General features: G+C 31.7%; 3 protein-coding genes and 1 long non-coding RNA gene across 5 annotated transcripts; 2 read left to right on the forward strand and 2 right to left on the reverse strand.

Moving 5' to 3' along the window:
* Window positions 1-1,581: 1,581 nt before the first annotated feature.
* Window positions 1,582-10,719, reverse strand: LOC117235948 (CBP80/20-dependent translation initiation factor). Of its 2 annotated transcripts, XM_033498458.1 has the most exons (11): window positions 10,570-10,719; window positions 9,884-10,101; window positions 9,406-9,516; window positions 6,826-6,958; window positions 6,624-6,723; window positions 5,799-6,030; window positions 5,144-5,375; window positions 4,893-5,011; window positions 4,570-4,713; window positions 4,219-4,347; window positions 1,594-3,610 (listed from the first exon to the last, which is right to left on the reverse strand). In XM_033498458.1, exons 3-11 carry the CDS (start codon window positions 9,451-9,453, stop codon window positions 3,380-3,382), a joined length of 1,368 nt encoding a protein of 455 aa, XP_033354349.1. In that variant the 5' UTR covers window positions 9,454-9,516; window positions 9,884-10,101; window positions 10,570-10,719; the 3' UTR covers window positions 1,594-3,379. The 2 variants fall into 2 exon arrangements, with proteins under 2 accessions (XP_033354350.1, XP_033354349.1); XM_033498459.1 differs by lacking the exons at window positions 9,406-9,516; window positions 9,884-10,101; window positions 10,570-10,719 and adding an exon at window positions 7,586-7,972 and having other exon boundaries at window positions 1,582-3,610.
* On the forward strand, window positions 10,271-11,283 carry LOC117235956. The gene is made up of 2 exons (XR_004493752.1): window positions 10,271-10,544; window positions 10,666-11,283. It is a non-coding gene; the product is annotated as an uncharacterized LOC117235956 (long non-coding RNA).
* Window positions 11,284-12,379: 1,096 nt separating this feature from the next.
* LOC117235947 (ribosomal protein S6 kinase beta-1-like) lies at window positions 12,380-18,137 on the reverse strand. The gene is made up of 12 exons (XM_033498457.1): window positions 17,856-18,137; window positions 17,717-17,757; window positions 17,433-17,607; window positions 16,838-16,921; window positions 16,505-16,638; window positions 16,357-16,419; window positions 16,123-16,251; window positions 15,946-16,036; window positions 15,762-15,878; window positions 15,420-15,659; window positions 15,185-15,336; window positions 12,380-15,083 (listed from the first exon to the last, which is right to left on the reverse strand). Exons 1-12 carry the CDS (start codon window positions 17,940-17,942, stop codon window positions 15,026-15,028), a joined length of 1,371 nt encoding a protein of 456 aa, XP_033354348.1. The 5' UTR covers window positions 17,943-18,137; the 3' UTR covers window positions 12,380-15,025.
* A 660-nt stretch (window positions 18,138-18,797) lies between these two features.
* LOC117235921 (thioredoxin domain-containing protein 17-like) lies at window positions 18,798-19,941 on the forward strand. Its single transcript, XM_033498407.1, has 3 exons — window positions 18,798-19,248; window positions 19,490-19,571; window positions 19,654-19,941. Exons 1-3 carry the CDS (start codon window positions 19,107-19,109, stop codon window positions 19,808-19,810), a joined length of 381 nt encoding a protein of 126 aa, XP_033354298.1. The 5' UTR covers window positions 18,798-19,106; the 3' UTR covers window positions 19,811-19,941.
* Window positions 19,942-20,055: the final 114 nt, after the last annotated feature.

Here is a 20,055-nt window from a genome sequence, read left to right on the forward strand (position 1 = left end):
TAGTATATAGTGTAATATAGTAGTTCTGGTATTAATATATAAAATACTAAGGTGTTGGAAGTGTTTTTAAATATTATGTAGTAGATTAAAGTGTCGGGTACCTTTAGAATTTCATTCTTTATGGATGTTTTGGAACTCTTGTATATTGGGTTGGCAATTAAATGATTGCGGATTTGTCAATACCATCTAATGACAAAATCCCCAATCACTTAGTTGCCAACCCAATAATATGTGTTAATAATCAATCAACAGAGTGAATTGAAGATAATTCATATCCATGTAATCCACGATCTTTTAGAAATTATTTAAATTGTCTATGTAAAATATGAAAAGTATGATATTTTTTGCATAAAAATATGAATCTCTGATCAGACAAATTTTTGATTCTCTTTCTCAAAAGCAAAAATTAAAGAAATTTATTTTAGAATTAATTATAAAGACCTGCCTCTCATACATATTATTATTTATTATACTAGTTAAAATACTTTCGATTATTTCTTCTAGAAAAAATTATGAGAAATATGGTCGGAGACCTAGCTAGAGACTCTTGCATGTCGATAAATATTATTCTATTAGTCGTATTTCAATTTCCTTGGAAATAACGTCATCTATAAAGAATCACATTCTTTATAAAACATTCTATAAATCTTGGCACATTTACAATACTACTGAAGTGAAATACTGAGTTATCAACAATATTCTTCAAGAAGTAAAAGATATAGAATCACATGTCAAACCAAGCCTGTATTTAATTCCTATTCTTTACATCAGATCAAATATAATGTAACAGGTGTTTCGTTTTACCAATGAAGGAACAGTTGCAATATCTCGATAATATTACAGATTCCTTGTCTGCTTATGGGAACAGTCGCACAGGTGTGTTCTTTTTTCCTATTTTACACCACCTAAAGTAAAAGTTAGACTAGAAAAATAAATAGTTAAGCAACGCTATTCCTCGACATTAGACTTGCTTTGAGATTTTGTAACTTCTATGATACTCATCCTTAAGTAATAGATTATATATAGACCATGTATTTCAAAATTGAAAAATTGCAGAGTAGTCCTAATAACACATTTTTGTTAAGTATTTAAACAGAAAAAGAATTTAAGATATTGAAAAATTGGAAAAATATCTTTAAGTAATGTTAATGGGATAAAATTAAATAAAAATTGAGGGTAATTCTAATGAAGAGAAGTTAAGCTTCTCGAAGAAGACACGCACAGAGTGAGTCAACTTGCGAAGAGATCTTGCACTTCTGCAACCGGGCGATTTTTATCGCCCTTGGCACGAATCAGCAAAGGCGATTGCATTTCGAGAAGGAGATCAGGCAGGCATATTCCTTATTAAGAGTATATGTCATGCTAAGCACCGTTCTTCTCTGCTTGACCGCTCCCTTCCAGAAAGCTTCTTCATCTTTTCTATGATGAATCACAGACCGTTTACCAATAGTCTTCAAATTATACGCAATCGCACAGAGAAATACATGTCTTCGTGTCTACGGTTCGGTATATCCTTTGTTCTACTACCTGAAATTAAAACCGTCATTACTATACAAACAAGGCTGAAAAGCGATTAACGAGTTGAAACAAAAAAGAATCGTGCACCTGTATTTTAATTTAAGTAATTCACATGCGCTACTTTGCTCAAGTGTCGTGTGATCGATATTGTGTAATATGTACAGAAACAAAATCATTCGATATCGAATTTTAATGCACCCAGGACACACCGTTAGGTACAATAACATTTTACATTTTTTTATTCATCATTTACTCCACAAGCTTAAGAACAGAAAACTATATAACGATCATCATTATCGCAAACGTTCAGATCGTTCCACGTAAGGGTCGTTTTTTGTAAATTGTATCGTTCGACAAGTTCGACGGTAATTTTTATCATTTTTTGATTCGATTCGTCTCTTCTTATTCTTCATTTTTACTTTTTTTAAGGTACTTCGTGTATAGCATCGTATTCACGGAAAAAGTTGAGGAAAATTCGAAATAGAATATGTCTATCAAAGATCGTGATCATCCATGTTCTTCGTTTCTCCAAAGATGACGTACTCTCTGCAAATATCGGCCCCGTAAAATCATTCGTCGCTTCGTTACGCATATACATGCCTAATTCTTAAGGTCCCCGTTCAACCGTGAACCTTAACCTGTCCTTTGAATCCCTCAGATCTTGCGATGTTCGCGGGATAATTCGGATAAACAACGCACTGGTTTCGACTGACCCTGATTTCCTAACCCATTGACTTACTAACGCAGTAATTTCTAATTCGAACCGTTAGAAAACGCGTCTATCGTCGCGTCGATGGATTATGGACATCCAAGAATTCGTTTGAACAAAACGACTGTGAATATCATCGACCGCGAATTGCAACATCTCTCACAGAGAAGCGCAATACCGATCATCGTAAATCATTTTTTGCAAAATCGCACGAGGCACAATCATTCTTTGTGGCAACAACGAGATCACGGTCATTCGCATCTTGCAAAGCTGACGCATTAGCCATCTATAATCGCCTGAACATTAACAAAGATTTTGCAAGAACGCGTCACAGACAGCTTCCTAGTTGCATTTTGGAACCATTTATTACGCATTCAAGACGCTACGTTACAATCGTGTAAATAAACTAATGTTCTTAACCACTTGCACTGGTAATTGATCGATAGACGTTCTTAACACAGCCAACCATAACAATCGACAGCGAGCTAGTACTTAGTATAAAATCTTATAATGTGTGCACGTAATATGGTTGTAATACGATTGATTGATAACATTATTTTCGTTGTGAATTTCAATTTTGAAATATAAATAGAGAAAAATCGAACAACGTGTTATGTATATCCTTTTCCCATTTAAGATATTTAAGTAGTGATGCGCATAACACATTATTCTAGCGCAAATGGTTAATAAGACTTAAAATTATTAGAGGGTTATCAACATTGCATAAGTTACTATACGAACTAAATATTGAAAATGAATCTATAATATCAAATATTATAGCGTCTCACAATATCCCAACTTCTCCTTTAATTGTAAGATCCTCTAATAAATTTAAGCGATATAATTGTTTTAAAAAAACAACCAACATTCAAAAGCTATGCCACTATCCATAAATTAATATTTCCATGATAATGGGACATGTAAAACCAATAAACGAGCGACGTTGCTCCAGGCTGTCACCTTCAAATAGCTTCTTACGCCCTGCAGCCTCCACTGACAGCATTCGTTTCCTTTTTATTCACGTGGTCCATACAGTTTGCATGTGTTCAATTACAAGTAATTCTGTTAACGGACTCACACGCACGTTACAAGTCTACACGTATCCACACAGAAAACCAACGAACGGACGGAAGGATCAAGAGGGCGAGAACATCATTTCGAGGTCGATCCAGGATAATAATAAACGACTGCCGGTGCTGGGAGCTGCCAATGCGCGGCGTGAAGTTCGATCAGTTGTAAAAGGGTCTTCCTGACTGAAGGTAGTATTGTATCTTCCGCGAGAAAAGCGTCTCTTAAACTTCCAAGCAATTGCTGCAACTGGGCAGGTAATTCAGTGTCCAGGTCTTTGCCGATGCAGGTTAGGATGAAGAACAGACAGTCAGTCTTTAACACGAAAAGAAATACTTTCTTGTCATTTTATTTAGTATAACTATGTTAATGTAAATCTAATATATGTCGTAGGTCATTCCATAAGTATGTAATTACATGTCATGTAAGGCAAGATTTTGAGAATCTATTTAATTATATATTTCAACTTTTAAAAGTGTTGTCCCTTTAATTTCATAATCACAATTCATATGATTAAACATTAATTTAATTTCAAAATTCAGTTATATCTTTAATACGTTTTTATGAAAAAGTATAATGATGATTCTTTATAAAAAAACAATAATGAACTGATCTACATTATTACGAATCTTACTTCATATGTACTTACATTCGAAACATGAAATTTATTTTTCTAGACAATTTTTTAATGTAAGAATTATTTTTAAAAAATCTGTAAATAAAGAATCTGTAACAACTTCATCTAAAGATTTTCTATACATAATTAATCTATTGAGGAAGTACGCTAAATCGTATATAAATTATTTTGAGTAAATATAATATGATGTTTCAAGGAAGTTACATAGATCTTAGAGTTTTATATAAAAAAGCAAGAATTCATACGCATCGATCTAATATTTGTATTGGTGCTATGTTGAACCTACCTCAGCCAAAGAATTTACAACTGGAGGCTGTAAGCAATCTTGGCAACACTTCCAAAGCAGTGTGAGAAGAACACGTCCGGGAGGAACGCCCTCCTGTTGTGTCTTTAACTGAAGTTGCCTCCGTTTTAGCTGTAACCGAAATCATGCATATGTACGAGAATACATAGGTATGTGTGTGCGCCAATCATTTTGAGTCACGATATGGCAAAAAGCAAGTTTGGTTCGACATAGCTAGTATTGCAGAACGTAATTATCAATTGCACGATCACTTAAAGATCATCCCATTGTATTATAGACTTCGATGAGTCAAGTATTTATCACAGATTGTTTTACGAGACAAATTGGTTCTACCTGACAATACATCTCGTTCAAAAACGTCATGAAGGCGGAGTAACGATGATAGTTGGAGCCGTCGTAAAGTATCTTAACTCGGTCTTGATACCATTGCTGGCACGTGTTTAATAAGGATTCCAAAAAAGTTTCCTTTGTTTCTTTCTGCATCACAAAATATTCCATCATGATTTTTTTTCATAATTTTATCATTTCGCGGCATAATAATAATAGAGATATAAATAATAAATATTTCACGCAAATTATGAAAATAGAATGTTCCAATTTATATGCTCGACACTGTACACATTCTAATATTAAATTATAATTCAACGAATAATAACCTCTATAATAGTGATGCAAATCTTCGCTGCTGGTTCAGCATACTTTCGGTTCTCGACCACCCTCTCCAGTATATGTCGCACGAGTTCCATTAGAGTTCGAGCATTTAATAGATTTGGATCTAAATAAAAAGAAATTATAATTAACCAGTGTCTAAATTAATTAACCAGTAAATTAATATACCAGTGTAATTAACAAATATTGTTCCTCGCCCTCAAAACATAAAGTTATTATATTTAATATTTATCGTTACCTTCTATAGCTCTCAGAAGCGTGTCCTGAATCACAGGTGGAAATTTTCCCAATTCAGACGCGTCTGAAATATTCACCGCCTTCGCGGCCAACACGTCGGCTGCATTCAAGCTTTTCGATCGTTTCAGTCCATAAGTAGAAACAAAGGATAACGATTTTGTGAGCCTAGCAGGTTTTGCTGCATTTGCTTTGACATCGTTTTGATCTACGTTGAAGTGGACCCTACCCGAGCCCTGTTTTACAAAATGTATTTAGTACGCGATACTTTCACGTTCATCCTACGCGCGCTTGCATTCCATTCTACAAGGTTTTTCACAGGTTTTAAAACACGCAAAGCTAAACAGCTTAGATCATAATATAAAATAAAATGATTTTGAATAATACATTACATCTATATTAAAATTAATCTTTTTATAACAAGAAAATACTGAAAAATAAATGCTTAATACTTGTCGTCTTCCGTAGTATTCTGTTTTTCTAATATTTTTCATTTCACCTTTGCTAATAGGTATTTATTTTTATATAACTTCATTTCTTTCATATCTCTTCTAATATTTTGAGTATTTTCTTTTTTTTTATATCTTATCCATGTTCTATCAATCGATGATTGATATAATTTTATAAATAGATGATTACATGTAATATACTTCCATTACATGTAATATATTTCCACTTGATGCTGAGGTATCGAGCGGATGTGACTGTCGTAATGCAGATCCCGTCGAATGGTGACCGCTCTGAGAATGACGAGATGTCTGATGATGATGTTGCTGAAAGGTATGTTGTATTTGTTGTTGCTGCTGAGCATAAAGATACCGATGCACGTTGCCACTCGACTTGCTGTGTTGCAAATAATACGGAGATCGCTCTGAAGCATTTGTCCGAGACCTGAATCAAGATCATTAATCGCCGATCATTTAAATAGATAGCAAAACGCTGAACTGAAATTATTGTTTTTTTTTTTATTAAGCACACATAGGTCGCAATAAGACAGTGTAACACTTGTCTATATTTCTGACGTAATATCGTTTAACATTATAAGTATTATCAAAATGCCATTACAACACGCTGAAACAATCCTGCACTCTATCTTTCACTTCGAACGTTGATCCGAATACTAATCTACAATATTTAGATTTCGCAAGACGCTTCGAAAAATGAATCTGGTTTCGAAATTACTTTCAACTCTTTTTACTTCTCTATTAGAAAGGTATTTTGTTTAAAACATACACAATACACGTATCTTTTCTTTCTTTTTAGATAAAATGTCAATATTTAATAATCAGATTACAATTTATTATTTTCTTTATGTCAAGATAAAATCTATTTCTAATGGATATCTTTTAATTGATCTTTTCTCTAGAAATTGCTTTAATAATAAATCTACTTGCAAGAAATTCGTCTTGGCTTTCTACACATTCTTCAAGCATTCTCGATACGTCGACCTAGTCTTAGGTATTCCATAAGTAGTTTATACTCACTTAGAAGGATGCGAATCGTTCTGCTTCATAGTGAACTCCTTGGCATGCACGTTTAATCGTGGATTAGTCGTGTTCGCCGTAGTTCCTTCCGTTCTTCCTCCTAAAAAAATATGTCAGAGCTTAGAAAAATTCTTTGATTTTCTTAAAAATAAAATGATATTTAAAAGGTGATATAATAAAATAAAAACTGTAAAATATGAACCTGGAGGACGATAAATTTCCAAGGAAGGTTTACTTTTTAACGTGGTTACGTTATTATTGTTGTTGTTATTATTGTTATTATTACTGCTATGATTATTATTGTTAGTTCCTTTCTGTGGAACCGCATCCCTCATCTGCAAGATTAAACAACAAATTAATTTCAAGTAGCTGTGCAAAAGAATGTGACAATGATTGTTTACAGACAACTGTATATAGCGTTCTAAATTGATTTCTCTAATAATAGAAGGACAGCCGTACTTTATATTAAAATTTTTCTAATCCTGTCGATACCATTATATCTATGCATTGCTATATCGTTTTTTATCCCCTATGAAAATTTAATTAGAGGCAAACGAACTATAGCGATGGTTAATCCCAACTTGTAAACAATTTATTCTAACAAATGTTCAAACAAATGTAACTCTCAAAATCTATCACAAAATATTCTCAATAAATTAACATACAGATTAAATATAAAAACAGCAATTATTCTAAAGAATTTCTTCGCATTATATTTATTACCTAATTCATTCAAACATCTAATTCCTATACATAAATAATTATAATAAAATCGAGAACATAGAAGAATACGATTCTGCCTCGGAAATAAAGCAATCTCTAGAAACACTTCAGAATGTTCTCTACTTCTCAAAACGTGTAGATTAAAAAAGAAAACGTGCTTGCAACAAAGAGACTCTGATTGTACATGTCGTTTCGGTGGACGAAAAGACGCAGTACCGAAACAAACAGGGGAAACTCACAGTGGAAAGCGTGTGAGAATCATCATCGTTTCCAAGGGCGTCGAGAGAGCGTCGGATGGATATCCTTGTCGCGGTAGGGTGGCAGTGACTGCGGGAACGGCGAACTTGCCGGCAACACGAGCAGTAACTACTGGCCGTCTATCAATTGACACGTGACATGCGAAAAATCACGCGGTTTTCTCGCGTTTTCTCGTCGAATTTTCTTCCAGCTTTTTCCGCGTTGTCGTTCGACCGCGCGTTGATACAGCCGACTCTGATGACTGTCGACTAATAATAGACAGCACGGCCACGAGCGAGCGAGCGAAACGAACCAGCGAATATACAGCCACACGATACGAGCTTACATACGTATTAATGCGCGCTGCACCGCGCTAACAGTGGACTGAAATATCCGACGAGAGTCATCCTCGGCTTCGTGTCGACGAAACACGCTTTTAGGGTGGATCCGAAAATTGTCGAACGCGGACGTCCACGGTTCTTCTCGATGAACTACCGCGTGTTCTCTCGCCTCTTCGAAGTAGAAAGTGATGGAAGTCGCTCTGAAGAGTATGAGTGAAGATAAACGAATATGAAGTCTGAATTAATGATAATGATTAGACTTTATGTTATATTTTAATGTGCACATCGATGAAGTTGTCATATAATTTATATTAAAACTTACTGTGTTTAATGTCTCATTTATGTTTTCTGGACCGTCGAATACAGTAAAATATCAGTTATCCGATTGATTGTTTGGATTTTAGATTCATTAGATTTCATATTATATTTTTATGTGCATAAGGAAGTTATCGTCTAATTTGTACCAAAGTTTACCGTGTTTAATATCTCATTTGCTTTATGTTTCCCTTTGTGTAGAAGTTTTATCTAATGATTTTGTAAACATTTTAATTGTTTATTGTAATGAGAAAATCTTGGAGACCTGACGCGATTGGAATGTTGGTATTACAGGAATTTAGGAATCCTCGTGTTCTGTATGTCGTAGTGAACCCAAAGTAGCTCGAGTGGTGAATTTCTTAGAATTAGATTACACTCTATTCGCGCCAAGAATTTTTTTACTTAAGTGTACGCAGAGTGTGTTTTCTCGTGACAGTGATTAGAACAAAAATATAAATCAGTACAAAACTATTAATCGGCAATCATCGGAAGATCATAGGAATATTATTAAAAATTCATTTTAATAATCTTAAACTGATTCTATAATCTTAAAAAGAAACTTTTTTATTCGTATTATTCATCAGTTATCGTATAATTTAGTGTGTAAAATTACATAGAGTAATGGTGAATCAAGAGTTCAGTGGTTATAACGAAAATAGTAATAGTAGATTATATATCGGTAAAATTTATGATAATGCTACTAGCAATATAATTGGACACTGTTTTAATGAAAAATGGAATGAATGAATAATGAATGGCGCGAACTAGATAATACATAAGTGAAGATATATTATATCCAAGTTTATTCAAACCTGCTAATTTTTTCTCAATTAATCATAATTTTTTTATTGCAGTGCATTAACATATGCAAATACGTAGCAATGCATTACATTTTGTCTCCTTTATTTTTCGCTGACAGTTATTATTATCAAGGATTGTATAACAGAAAATTAATGTAAACGTAATTAACTTCGATTAAAAATTGAATCGAAAACGTGCGACACGTTTTGGCATCGGTTCTATTTCCGTTTGCGTCTGAAATATCTATGACTAACGCAGTATGCTGCAAATGTATTCACCATTCTTAGGCAAACAACATATACACTAGGCTGTCCTCCGTTTTCCACGAATCTTCATCTTAGTTCCGCTTCCATTAATTAACTTACCTTTGACGCTTCTTCTTTCGTGTGGGACAAACGTGCAACGCGTACCATCTTCGACAGCAATTATTTGATTACAACGGTTGAGAAGATCAACGAGCTTCTGCACCAATTACACTATACGTTTCAATAAATACTTTATTATTACACCTTCTTCTATACTCAATTCCTATTATGGTATTAAAATTTTAAAAAAGAGAACAACAATTGATTGTAAAATAATTATTAAATAATAAAATAAGATAATCATTCATAAAGTAATAAAAATCTAAAGTTTAATAAAAATGTAACTTTAATAGTAATCTAACCTTAATAAAAACCTAAAAATTTTTTAATGCCTATTTTTCGGTTAAATTAATGAAGTAAAATTTCAAGATTTCAAAATTCACAATTTTTGTAATCAAGATACATCGTACTTTCGAAATAGATAGCCGATGATGTAGTCAATGAAAATTTATGAATTGAGTTTAAGATTTTTACTAACCTGTATTATAATACATCGCAAAACAAGGAAGACTTGTTGTAATTACTTCAAATTTGAAAAAACTGCTTCGAAGTATTGAATGATTCGTTGAAAAGTTTCGAGATAATCGTTCGTTCGGTTAGAATTTCGTTTTACCGGCGCAGAGGACCGGAAGTGAGCCGCGGCACTGACGTCGTTCTCGATGCTGGCACTCGATCAACCGATTCGAGACCGCGAACCTGTATTCAAATTATCGTGATGAATCATCCTTGTTTCTTTGCAATTATACCATCACCCTGAGCACGCCTTTATATTTATTTATGACGTAATTAAATCAATTTAGTGCATTATTGTTTTTTTCAAATTTTACTAGAATTCTGATTTGATTAACAATATAAATAAAATAACAATATAGGTAATAATAGACAAAAAGTAAATAGAAAATAATATGAATAAAACAGAAAAAATAATATAAAATTTTTCGATATCTATATATATATTCGGTATCTAAATTTAATATATCTAATTAAGTTTCTCTAGAACTTTTCAGATACTAAACCCATCACTCTTCATTCATTAAAAAAATACTTCCTCTTTTTGTAATTCGACTTCTGCGCAGTTAGCTTATTTCAATAGGCATTCAATTTATTTTCTTTTCATTAGAGCCGTAATTCAGTTCAGTGTAAGTAAAGAGAGGAAACACAAACCTCTAATTCAGATAATAGACGCTTCATATATACACCAAATAAGAACCATTATTTCACACTGTGTACACTATAATAATTATATTTCTCTTTTTACAGTTTGACTTCGTTTGGGAAGATTCGAGTTTAAAAATTGTATTTTAAAAAATTCAGGCTAGACCCACACTCGAATAAAATTATGAATCGTTAATTTAACCTACCAATAGATTTAACGATTTATGTTTAATGTTTAAAAACACTTGAGACATTTTATAGAGATCACTAATACGAATTTTTTTATTCAACGATTTTCGAGACCAACATCGATGCGAATATGCTCGGCGACTAGAATTGCGACGTATGTACACCATCGATCTTTAACGCACGTTTGTGTGTCGCGTGTTCACGCCTTTCGGATCGTCATAGTTCGCCGAGGACGGAAGGATGAGCGTTTCGAGGCAATGCCATTTACGCGTGCACATGTTGCGACGATTGAGCTGGATCATCTGCGATCCGTAAGGCCGTCCGTGAATCTTCGACCACGCATGGTCGCACCCACGCAAGTGATGCTAGTTCTCCATTCTCGTTGCATACACGCATATGCAATACGACATTAGTATGGTACACGTAGTACCTAGTCTGAACGTCCTTTAAACGCAATCAGCTGTTCGGGGATAACACTTTCAGTTTGACAATGGATATAACATGTAACTACAATTATAGTTTATCTATACTCTATATCCTATTATTATTATTCCTATATCCTATATTAACTATATTATATTCCTATATCAACTATAGGAATCTAGACACATTAGTTGACTTTTGGTATCAATATGTGAATTCTGTCAAAATTTGTAAATTAATCAATAATTAGAAGTAACACATACTACCTTCATTAAATTGAAATTATTTAATACTTTTAATTTGACAATGGTTACAATTACAGCTATAATAATTTATCTATACTATCCAGAAGAATCCAGGTACTTTGATTGACTGCAAAATATAGCAAGACCACAGGTGGAAAACATGATAAGTCACATTTTCTGTCTTTCATTGAACAGTAAGTTTAAAATTCAATATCTTGTCAAACAATTCTAAGTCAGAACTATATATATATATATATACATTTGGTTTTAGAATTAAATATGTATTTTTGTCGCTTAAATCCAAACAATCAGTAAAAATGGACTTATCATATTTTTCTTGCATGATCTTCATATAAATTGACAGCAAATGAATAATTAGAAATAGTTATAAATATATATAGTTATATTCAGTAGAATAATTATAAATTAAAATTATATATTAGCTTTAACAATAATAATATTTTACTATTTACTATACACATTTACTGTTTAAATATCACTGGTTACATTCCAATAGGAACTTTTTCTATTAATTTAGAAAAATCTTGTTAATCTGACTTATAATTTAAAAATTGAACAATCTGAATATTTTAAATGTCTTATGTATTTTTGTGTACTATGTTTTGCATTTTCCATAAATGTAGAAACATCTGTCTAATCATAAATAACAAAATAACTGTAGAAAGTTTACATATAAGTTTCTAAAAATTAATTCGATTGTTATATTATGCTTAAGTTAATAAGTTAATCTTAAGTACCTATAATGATTACAAGTAATCTTTTGCCCAGAAATATAAGTGTCAGTAGTAGCAATATCATAATAATGAAATAATAGCAAAATTAATGTTACAATTGTGTTACTCATTAAATGTTTAAATAGTAACAAATTCAAAATAAAGATTTCTTATTCCACTTCTTCCAAGAATAAGAACAAATTGATGAGATATAATATGACAAAAGTATTTCACAAATCATTATATTTATTCATATATATGATTTAGAGGATTACAAACCATGGTAGCAATAAGTCAATTGAAGAATCTATATTTCTTTTAATTGGAAGCATTAAACCATTTATCACTTGATCCGGCCAATGGCTAGTGTTTCGTTTGCACATCATTCGATGATATCTCCTTTTTTTCTTATTTTTTTTAAGCGCTTAACTAATATATATCTTGTGCTTCGTGGGTAACCATAACACGCTTCTTCGTTATTATTATTGTTATTATTATTACATTGAAAATAATATTATGAAAAATAAATCTTAAATTTCTACTAAATTCGTTTTCGTAATCGTTTTGAATGGCTACGAAAGAACGTAATGTACAAGATTTAAATAGAGTAGTATGTACTACGATAATCGATATTCATTTAAGGTATAAAAATTAGTTATGGTATTCAGGCCGCTTAGAATCCAATCAAATTAAAGGGTATCGAGCACCAAAATCGGTTGTTGCAAAGCATATTTTGTAGAATCTACCTACAAAGTTTCTTATTTTAAACGAGTAATGAAATGTGTTATCATCTTGTTTCGTTTTTCTCTTCGTAAATGTTCTAATACATTCCAAAACGAGATTTCAACCTTATATAATGTTCTTTGTTATCAAAAAACGCATAAAAAATTATAGTACATTATATATGTAGATATGATAATACATTGTGACGCCGTTACTGACGTAATGCTGGTTTTTTTACAGTTATCAATTAAATGCTAATACCTCACTTTATAAATCCGACAGAACGATGCAACGAAACATCAACATCGTTTACACATTTTGTTCTGGTATTTTCTACTACAGAAAAATCCGTAAACATTAAACACGATGATCAGCTTATTCGAGCAACTCTGTAGACAGATTCTCGCTTCAACATCGAAAATACATCATTCGATACGTACAGAAAAAGTAGCTTATAAATTATTCTTCGAATACACGCTTTTCTTGTAATACAATACAATTGCGAATAGTATAATCATATATATACGGTATATATATACATTCAATATATATATATATATACACACAATATATATATGCGTTTGTTTGTGTGTATGCATAGTCGAAATGTAATATTCGCAGTGGGAATTTTCTAACATTTCGACCATGTGTGTACATTCGCTATAGTAAATATAGATAAAATTGTAATGCCAAATAGTATGGCCTGTGAACACTTGGGTAGTTTGAAGTTTCTCGGTGAGCGGCCAACAAGTCACTCTAAACACTTATTCTTTACACTATCTCTTTCGAATCTTTACTATTGTGTATCGTGTGTACGTCAAAACCAATATATTAGCTTTCGATAATATATAAATATTTCCGTAACAAATAGATATTTAAATAAATTGCAGTACAATGTCACACTGAACAGCATATAAACACGAGCATTAAATACGAAATATGTTTTGGTAGCGGAAAATCAACATTTCGCAGTAACATTGTTACCATGGTAACTTGCTTTTGTGTTACATTTTTTCGTTAATTACACAAAACTATACAGGAGTTTACTTCCTCCCTTTTTTCTCTAAGGCATTCAAGTGTTTAAATTAACTTTCGTAGAATGAAGAAACAAGGGCTTCTACAAATGGTATTTGTATGTTCAAAGTCTGGAATATAAGTTGCAGAGTTTCAAACTCACACTTTAGGAACTTTCAATTGTACAAATACAATTCCGTTGCAGTATTACGTAAACGTTTTCTTTCTATGACTATCGTGCAGATGCGTTATTGTTTACATTATTGCCATGGAAACGTTATTACTGCTGAAAATATTTTTGTAAATGAACAATCGGATATAGAATTTTGAGCGGCGGAGCGGTTGTGGCAGCTATGAACCTTCGTTATTTAAATCTATCTGTCTTTTATATGTTCTTTCTTTCTTTCCTTTTTTTTTTCTTGAATTAATTACACTTAAGCATGCGTACACCGCAATATTATTACACTTTTAAATATACAAGTATTACAGGATGGTTGAACGTCAAACTTTTGTATTAACAGTATAATTTATGAATCTCTAAAAGTGCTGGAATTTTTCAGTCTGTCGCACTTTGCATAAATGACGTTTGTATGTGCATCTTTTTTTCTCTTTCTATACATATATATATATATCTGTATATGAATATCCAACCAACCTGCTAATCATATGTACAAAAAACACAATAAAGTGATTACGTATTAACGGATTAATGAAAGGTATGCAGTACTTTGCCTATAATGTATGCGAATAATGCATCTTGTTATAACGTTCAGTACATAGCTAGTAACGACAAAATAAGTAAATAAAACTCTTTCTCTCTTGATTATTTCGTGTCTCAAGAGCTTCTTCACTCATAAATATATATATTTTTTATTACATGCTACCAAATAACTACTGCGTCGCTGCTCTTAAAGCATAATCTTAATTAGTACCTGTACTATAATTAGATTTGATTAAAAAAAAAAATTAGCTACATTTAACTACTGAACATCCAATGAAGCACTGGATATTGGACCTATCCTTTTGCTACTCCATCTATGTTTTATAAAATCCCTCCCTGAGACACAAGGATTGGTCATGGATATTCAGCAGTTAGGCCGAAATGCTAAGCATTTTTTCACTATAAAAAAGTGGCAGTTAGCCGATTTCGATCATTTCTGTATCTTCTACATTGCCATGTCCAACTCCATTGTGTCTACAAATTGTCACAATCACGGTCATCGAATTGCAATACATAAAAAATTATTTTTAATGAAGTAGATTACAATAAACATAGATAATAATGTATACGCTTACCTATGATTTTGTACATGATTATTATGTAAATGAAAATGCGTGCCTCTAGGAGAAAAACCACGCATATTGCCCCTACGTGGACTTCTAGCATTTATTACCCGTGGCTGTGAATACATATCCTCTAGTATACTAGGTGCCACATAAGTGAATCCCTGAAAAAAATATAAAAAACTTGTTTGATAATTAAATAAATATCTTTAAAAAGTACTGATATAGAAAATGTCTGAAAACGCACTTGAAATACTCTATTGGCGGATTCACTTAACGTGTATTCTGCGGGAGAATCAATTGGTGCGGATGTTGTAAATTTTTTATCAAACTGTGACACATCATCCTCACTTGTCAATGTTGGTCGAAAAGGCGGTTCTAATTTTCGAGAAATTACGTCATTCCAGTTGATATGCTTGAAGAATTGATGACTTTTTATTTGTTCCGCATCAGACGGTCCAGATCCTAATCTTTGTGCAACTTGCCTCTATAAATATAAAATTACATCTTATTAAATAATATTTCCAATGTAATTACATGTTACTAAATAATTTAGAATGAAGCAATTTTTGTAATTAAAGAAATTAACCTTCAATAATTTTCGTATGAGATCTCTGGAATCAGGCGTTAGATATTGTGGTAGATTTAGTTTACCACGTAAAATTTTTTCAATGGTCTTCTTTCTATTATCAGATGTGAATGGTGGCTAGACATTGAACATACAAATGTTAGAAAGTTTGCTGATTCATTTCAATATCTCTAATAATACTTACTGAACCTGTGAGCATATCATACATCAAAGTTCCAAGACTCCACCAATCTACTGCTTTACCATGTCCACTTCTTGTTAGTATTTCTGGAGCCCTTTTATTAAAGTATATATATATCAATATTAGTGTCACCTGATTGCAAAATTCCATTTGTATCAATAGCTACAAAAATTTTCTTACATATATTCTATAGTACCACAGAATGTGTGTGTGACAGTGCCATCTTGTATATGTTCTTTACATAAACCAAAATCAGTTAGTTTTATGTGTCCCTCTGCATCTAATAATATATTTTCTGGTTTTAAATCTCTGAAAATTTATTAAAAGCACAATTAAGTCATAGAAATAATGATACATCATAAAATACATTTAACTACTCTATTTAATTTGACATGCACAGAAACTTTAAAATACCTATAAATAATTCCCTGTAAATGAAGATGCTGCAGGGCCAATATTATTTCGGATAGATAAAAGCTATAAAAATAAGATTTGCTTAATTTTCCTCTAAAACTAGATCACAATCAAAGTATGATTATTAAAATGTTTTTGTTTCACTTACCAAGCAGTTTCTTCAAGAAAAATGCCTTCATCATTTAAGTGTCTAAATAGTTCACCACCACACATATATTCCAGAATTAGATACAATTTGCCACCAGTTTGAAAAGCATACATAAGGTCTACGATGAAAGGATGCTGCCAGATACAAAGCATATACATATTTTAATGAATTTTTCACATTGTGGTTTATTAAAAATATAATTAGTATTTGTGTATTAAAATAATTATAATGTGATGAATATTGATTAAACATTATTTTTATCTCACAGTATTAACAGATAGCAAATATACAAAAATTGTCTGAATTTTTAAAATACATGGAGCTCTGACCTACCTTTACAGCTTCCAAAATATTTCTTTCAGCCTTAGTATGTGCAGTATCTTTTTGATTCCTTATGATTGAAGCTTTACGCAGGACCTATTTTTTAAATAAATGTGTTTAAAATGAAGTAGAGGTAAAATTAACACTGAACATATACATAATATTGAATAAAAAATCAATATATATGAACTATAGTCTTTTTTTAACTTCATAAAATAAACAACAATTTACGTATAAGCTATTACTTTATATTTAAACATAACTGTTTCTAGAATAGATATATATTTCCAATAAATAGACATTTTTCTTAATAAAATTCATAAAAATTCAAAAATACAAATTCAATTATTTATCATAACTCTACTCTTTCAAAGCAATTCATACTTGAAAAAAATACATATATAAAAAAAGATTATAATTATGCAAAAATCTCATGGAAAACAGGGGAAGACAAAGAACTTATATAAGTGGAAGAAAAACAATGAATTAAAATTTTTCGCGAAACAAGATCGATATCTTAATAAAAATATTATTCCATGCGTATCGTATGACATCGATAAGATATCCAATACATAAACAGGAAAGGGAGAAACCAAAATTTTCCTACCTTCATCGCGAAAATTGTCCCACTGTCATTACCCGTAATTTTACGCACTTGAAAGACCTTGCCATAACCACCCTTCCCGATAACTTTACAAAGTTCGAAATCCTGCGGTCCAGCTCTTTCCCGTCCACGATTTACATTCTGTTCCGATATAGGTACTGTTTCGACACCCTCCGATCTAGCAGGCAATGTGAAAAAAAATTGTCAGCACCATGAGAAAAACTTTCAGGCACGATAGATAGATATATAATGCATATATACGAAGCGTAAAGGACAAGCTTACTTACTCGGTTATCTCATTCACGTTTGGATTCGCATCGTATTCTTCCTACGTGAAAAGAAAAACGTATAGGACAATGTTATGGTACGTGAAAAGAAAATGACGATAAGAAAATCTGGAGTGCTCGTGTGCAGATGGAGAATTACCTCGCCAATCTCGATAACATCATCATCAGACTCGTCCCTATTTACCGTGTCCGCATCGTGCAATTCGATATCAAAAACTGCTGCCATTCTATGCGCGGCTAAATTAAATTCAACAAGATTTCGCGGCCGTCGAAGGCGAATTATTTCTTTTGTAACAGACAACGATAGCACAACAATATTGTTAGACGATCAAAACCTTGAATTACTACGAACAAGCTGCCCTGTCCTGAGAGCATACCAAACACCCTCGGCCTTACGTGCACTCCGATTGGTTGTGGAACCTCGTCATCGGCATGTTATCGGAGTGGGAGTGTGTATGGTTCGACCAATCGGGCGATCACGTTCAAAATTCTGCAAGGAATTGACAACTACGGAATTCTACAACACTATTGCCAAATCTTCACGGTGGAATCTTCCGCGGTTCATTTAAATATCGTTGTGTTACTAATTATAAAAGTCGACAATCTACAACAGATTTTTAAAGTTATACGTTATTCGAATTACAAATACACATAGAACATAGGAAGTGATGAAACATTCAATGCATGAATATATGAACATATTAGTGTACGTATAGAAGATACAGTTGTTTACGAAAGTATTCAAACGCTTATAGGGAACTTTGATAAATATATTGTTTGTTAATTTGTCTGTTTTCAAACATTTTAAAATTTTTATTATTAAATTAGCTTCGTAATATGATTACGAATGAAATTTTAAATGAATTTGAAGATAAAATTATATGGTATTATAAGATTAAATTATATATATAAATTAGATGGTATTTAGTATATATATATTTAGTTTACAAAAATATATCAAGTGTAAATATGTAATGTAAAAGTATGTAAAGGTATTTAAACAGTCAATTATGTATATATTATGTATATAATAAGTGTGTACGATAGTATAGGCATAAGGCATAGAATATTGACATTATGACTTATTGGAAAGATACTTGTTGAATTAATATTTATCTTTTAATTACAAAATTTTATAAATCATAATATAACTTGAAGATAAATGTGTATTGATTGAAATATTAATTACTTTCATTTTTATTAATCGGAACGAACCGTCTCTTATCAATTGGATTAATATCAACTGAAAATATCTCGTGCAAAAGGTGTCACCTTTTTACAATTGATAAGAGGCTGCTGCGCAGTAACATATTGCAATCCATAGAATACAAAAATACTCGTTAAGTTTTAATATCACTGTGTTTTGCCATTTAAAAAGAAAAAATAGAAGATGGTTTTACGGCACCACGTAGAGGGATACGAGAATTTTTTCAAATTTATGAAAAATTTCAAATCTAATGAATCAGTATACGTACTTTATAGTGGTAAAAAACTTCCTAATGGCAAAAGTTGGTGCCCAGACTGCGTAGAAGGTATAATTGCTGTACCATAGTCATTTATTTTATATATAACCTTAATTTTATGACACATTGCTTCCTTTCCATAAAACCACTTAGAATCAGTATCTTTCCATGTTACATGTTTGTTTTAATATAATTACATGATAGACTAAGAAACACCTTTTTTAAATACTGCAAAATATATAGCTTATAATATACCATATTAATAAGTTAGTAATCTATATAAATATAAAACATTTTATTCTTATTACAGCGGAACCTTTCATAGAAGATGGGTTTAAAACAGCTCCAGAATCAGTACACTTGGTTGAAGTTGAAGTTGGAGATCGACCATTGTAGGTGATTTAATAGAATAAAATGTATATGTTAGTGTATACTTCTATTTTAAATTTAGTCTGAAATATTTCTATCTTCTAGTTGGAAGGATTTGAATTGTCCATTTCGAACAAACTCTGTTACAAAGTTAAGAGTACTGCCAACCTTAGCAAAATGGAATACACAAAAACGTCTAGAAGGTGATCAATGTCAAAAGATTGACTTGATTGAAATGTTACTTACCGATGAAGATGACTAAATAATTCAATTTCGTATGCTACAGCAGTGAAACTTAAGATGAGCAGTTTTGTAAGTCACTAAACAATGAATTTTTTACTAAATGTTATTTCGTTATAAGTAATATAGTAAACAATCAATTTTGTACTCAGAGTGATCTCTTACAAGATTAGGAGATATAGAACTATCTTATAATCGTATTGTAATAGTATCTTACTTTAGTCGAATTACTTACATATGTCTTCTTATAAGAATTCCCTTTTTTTA

This window comes from Bombus vosnesenskii, unplaced genomic scaffold (genome assembly GCF_011952255.1).
Source record: "Bombus vosnesenskii isolate JDL3184/JDL3185 unplaced genomic scaffold, Bvos_JDL3184-5_v1.1 scf7180000013334, whole genome shotgun sequence".
NCBI lineage: Eukaryota > Metazoa > Arthropoda > Insecta > Hymenoptera > Apidae > Bombus > Bombus vosnesenskii.

Coding starts and splice junctions, on each gene's coding strand:
- LOC117235947 (XM_033498457.1), bottom strand. CDS start 17,942: ATGGCAGCAGTTTTTGATATCGAATTGCACGATGCGGACACGGTAAAT. Junction 16,420..16,504: donor TTTCTTGAAGAAACTGCTTG/GTAAGTGAAACA, acceptor TTATTTTTATAG/CTTTTATCTATCCGAAATAA. Junction 15,084..15,184: donor AATCATGTACAAAATCATAG/GTAAGCGTATAC, acceptor GACAATTTGTAG/ACACAATGGAGTTGGACATG.
- LOC117235948 (XM_033498458.1), bottom strand. CDS start 9,453: ATGGTACGCGTTGCACGTTTGTCCCACACGAAAGAAGAAGCGTCAAAG. Junction 6,031..6,623: donor AACGATTCGCATCCTTCTAA/GTGAGTATAAAC, acceptor ATCTTGATTCAG/GTCTCGGACAAATGCTTCAG. Junction 5,012..5,143: donor GCTTCTGAGAGCTATAGAAG/GTAACGATAAAT, acceptor CTTTTTATTTAG/ATCCAAATCTATTAAATGCT.
- LOC117235921 (XM_033498407.1), top strand. CDS start 19,107: ATGGTTTTACGGCACCACGTAGAGGGATACGAGAATTTTTTCAAATTT. Junction 19,249..19,489: donor GTGCCCAGACTGCGTAGAAG/GTATAATTGCTG, acceptor TTCTTATTACAG/CGGAACCTTTCATAGAAGAT. Junction 19,572..19,653: donor GAAGTTGGAGATCGACCATT/GTAGGTGATTTA, acceptor TCTATCTTCTAG/TTGGAAGGATTTGAATTGTC.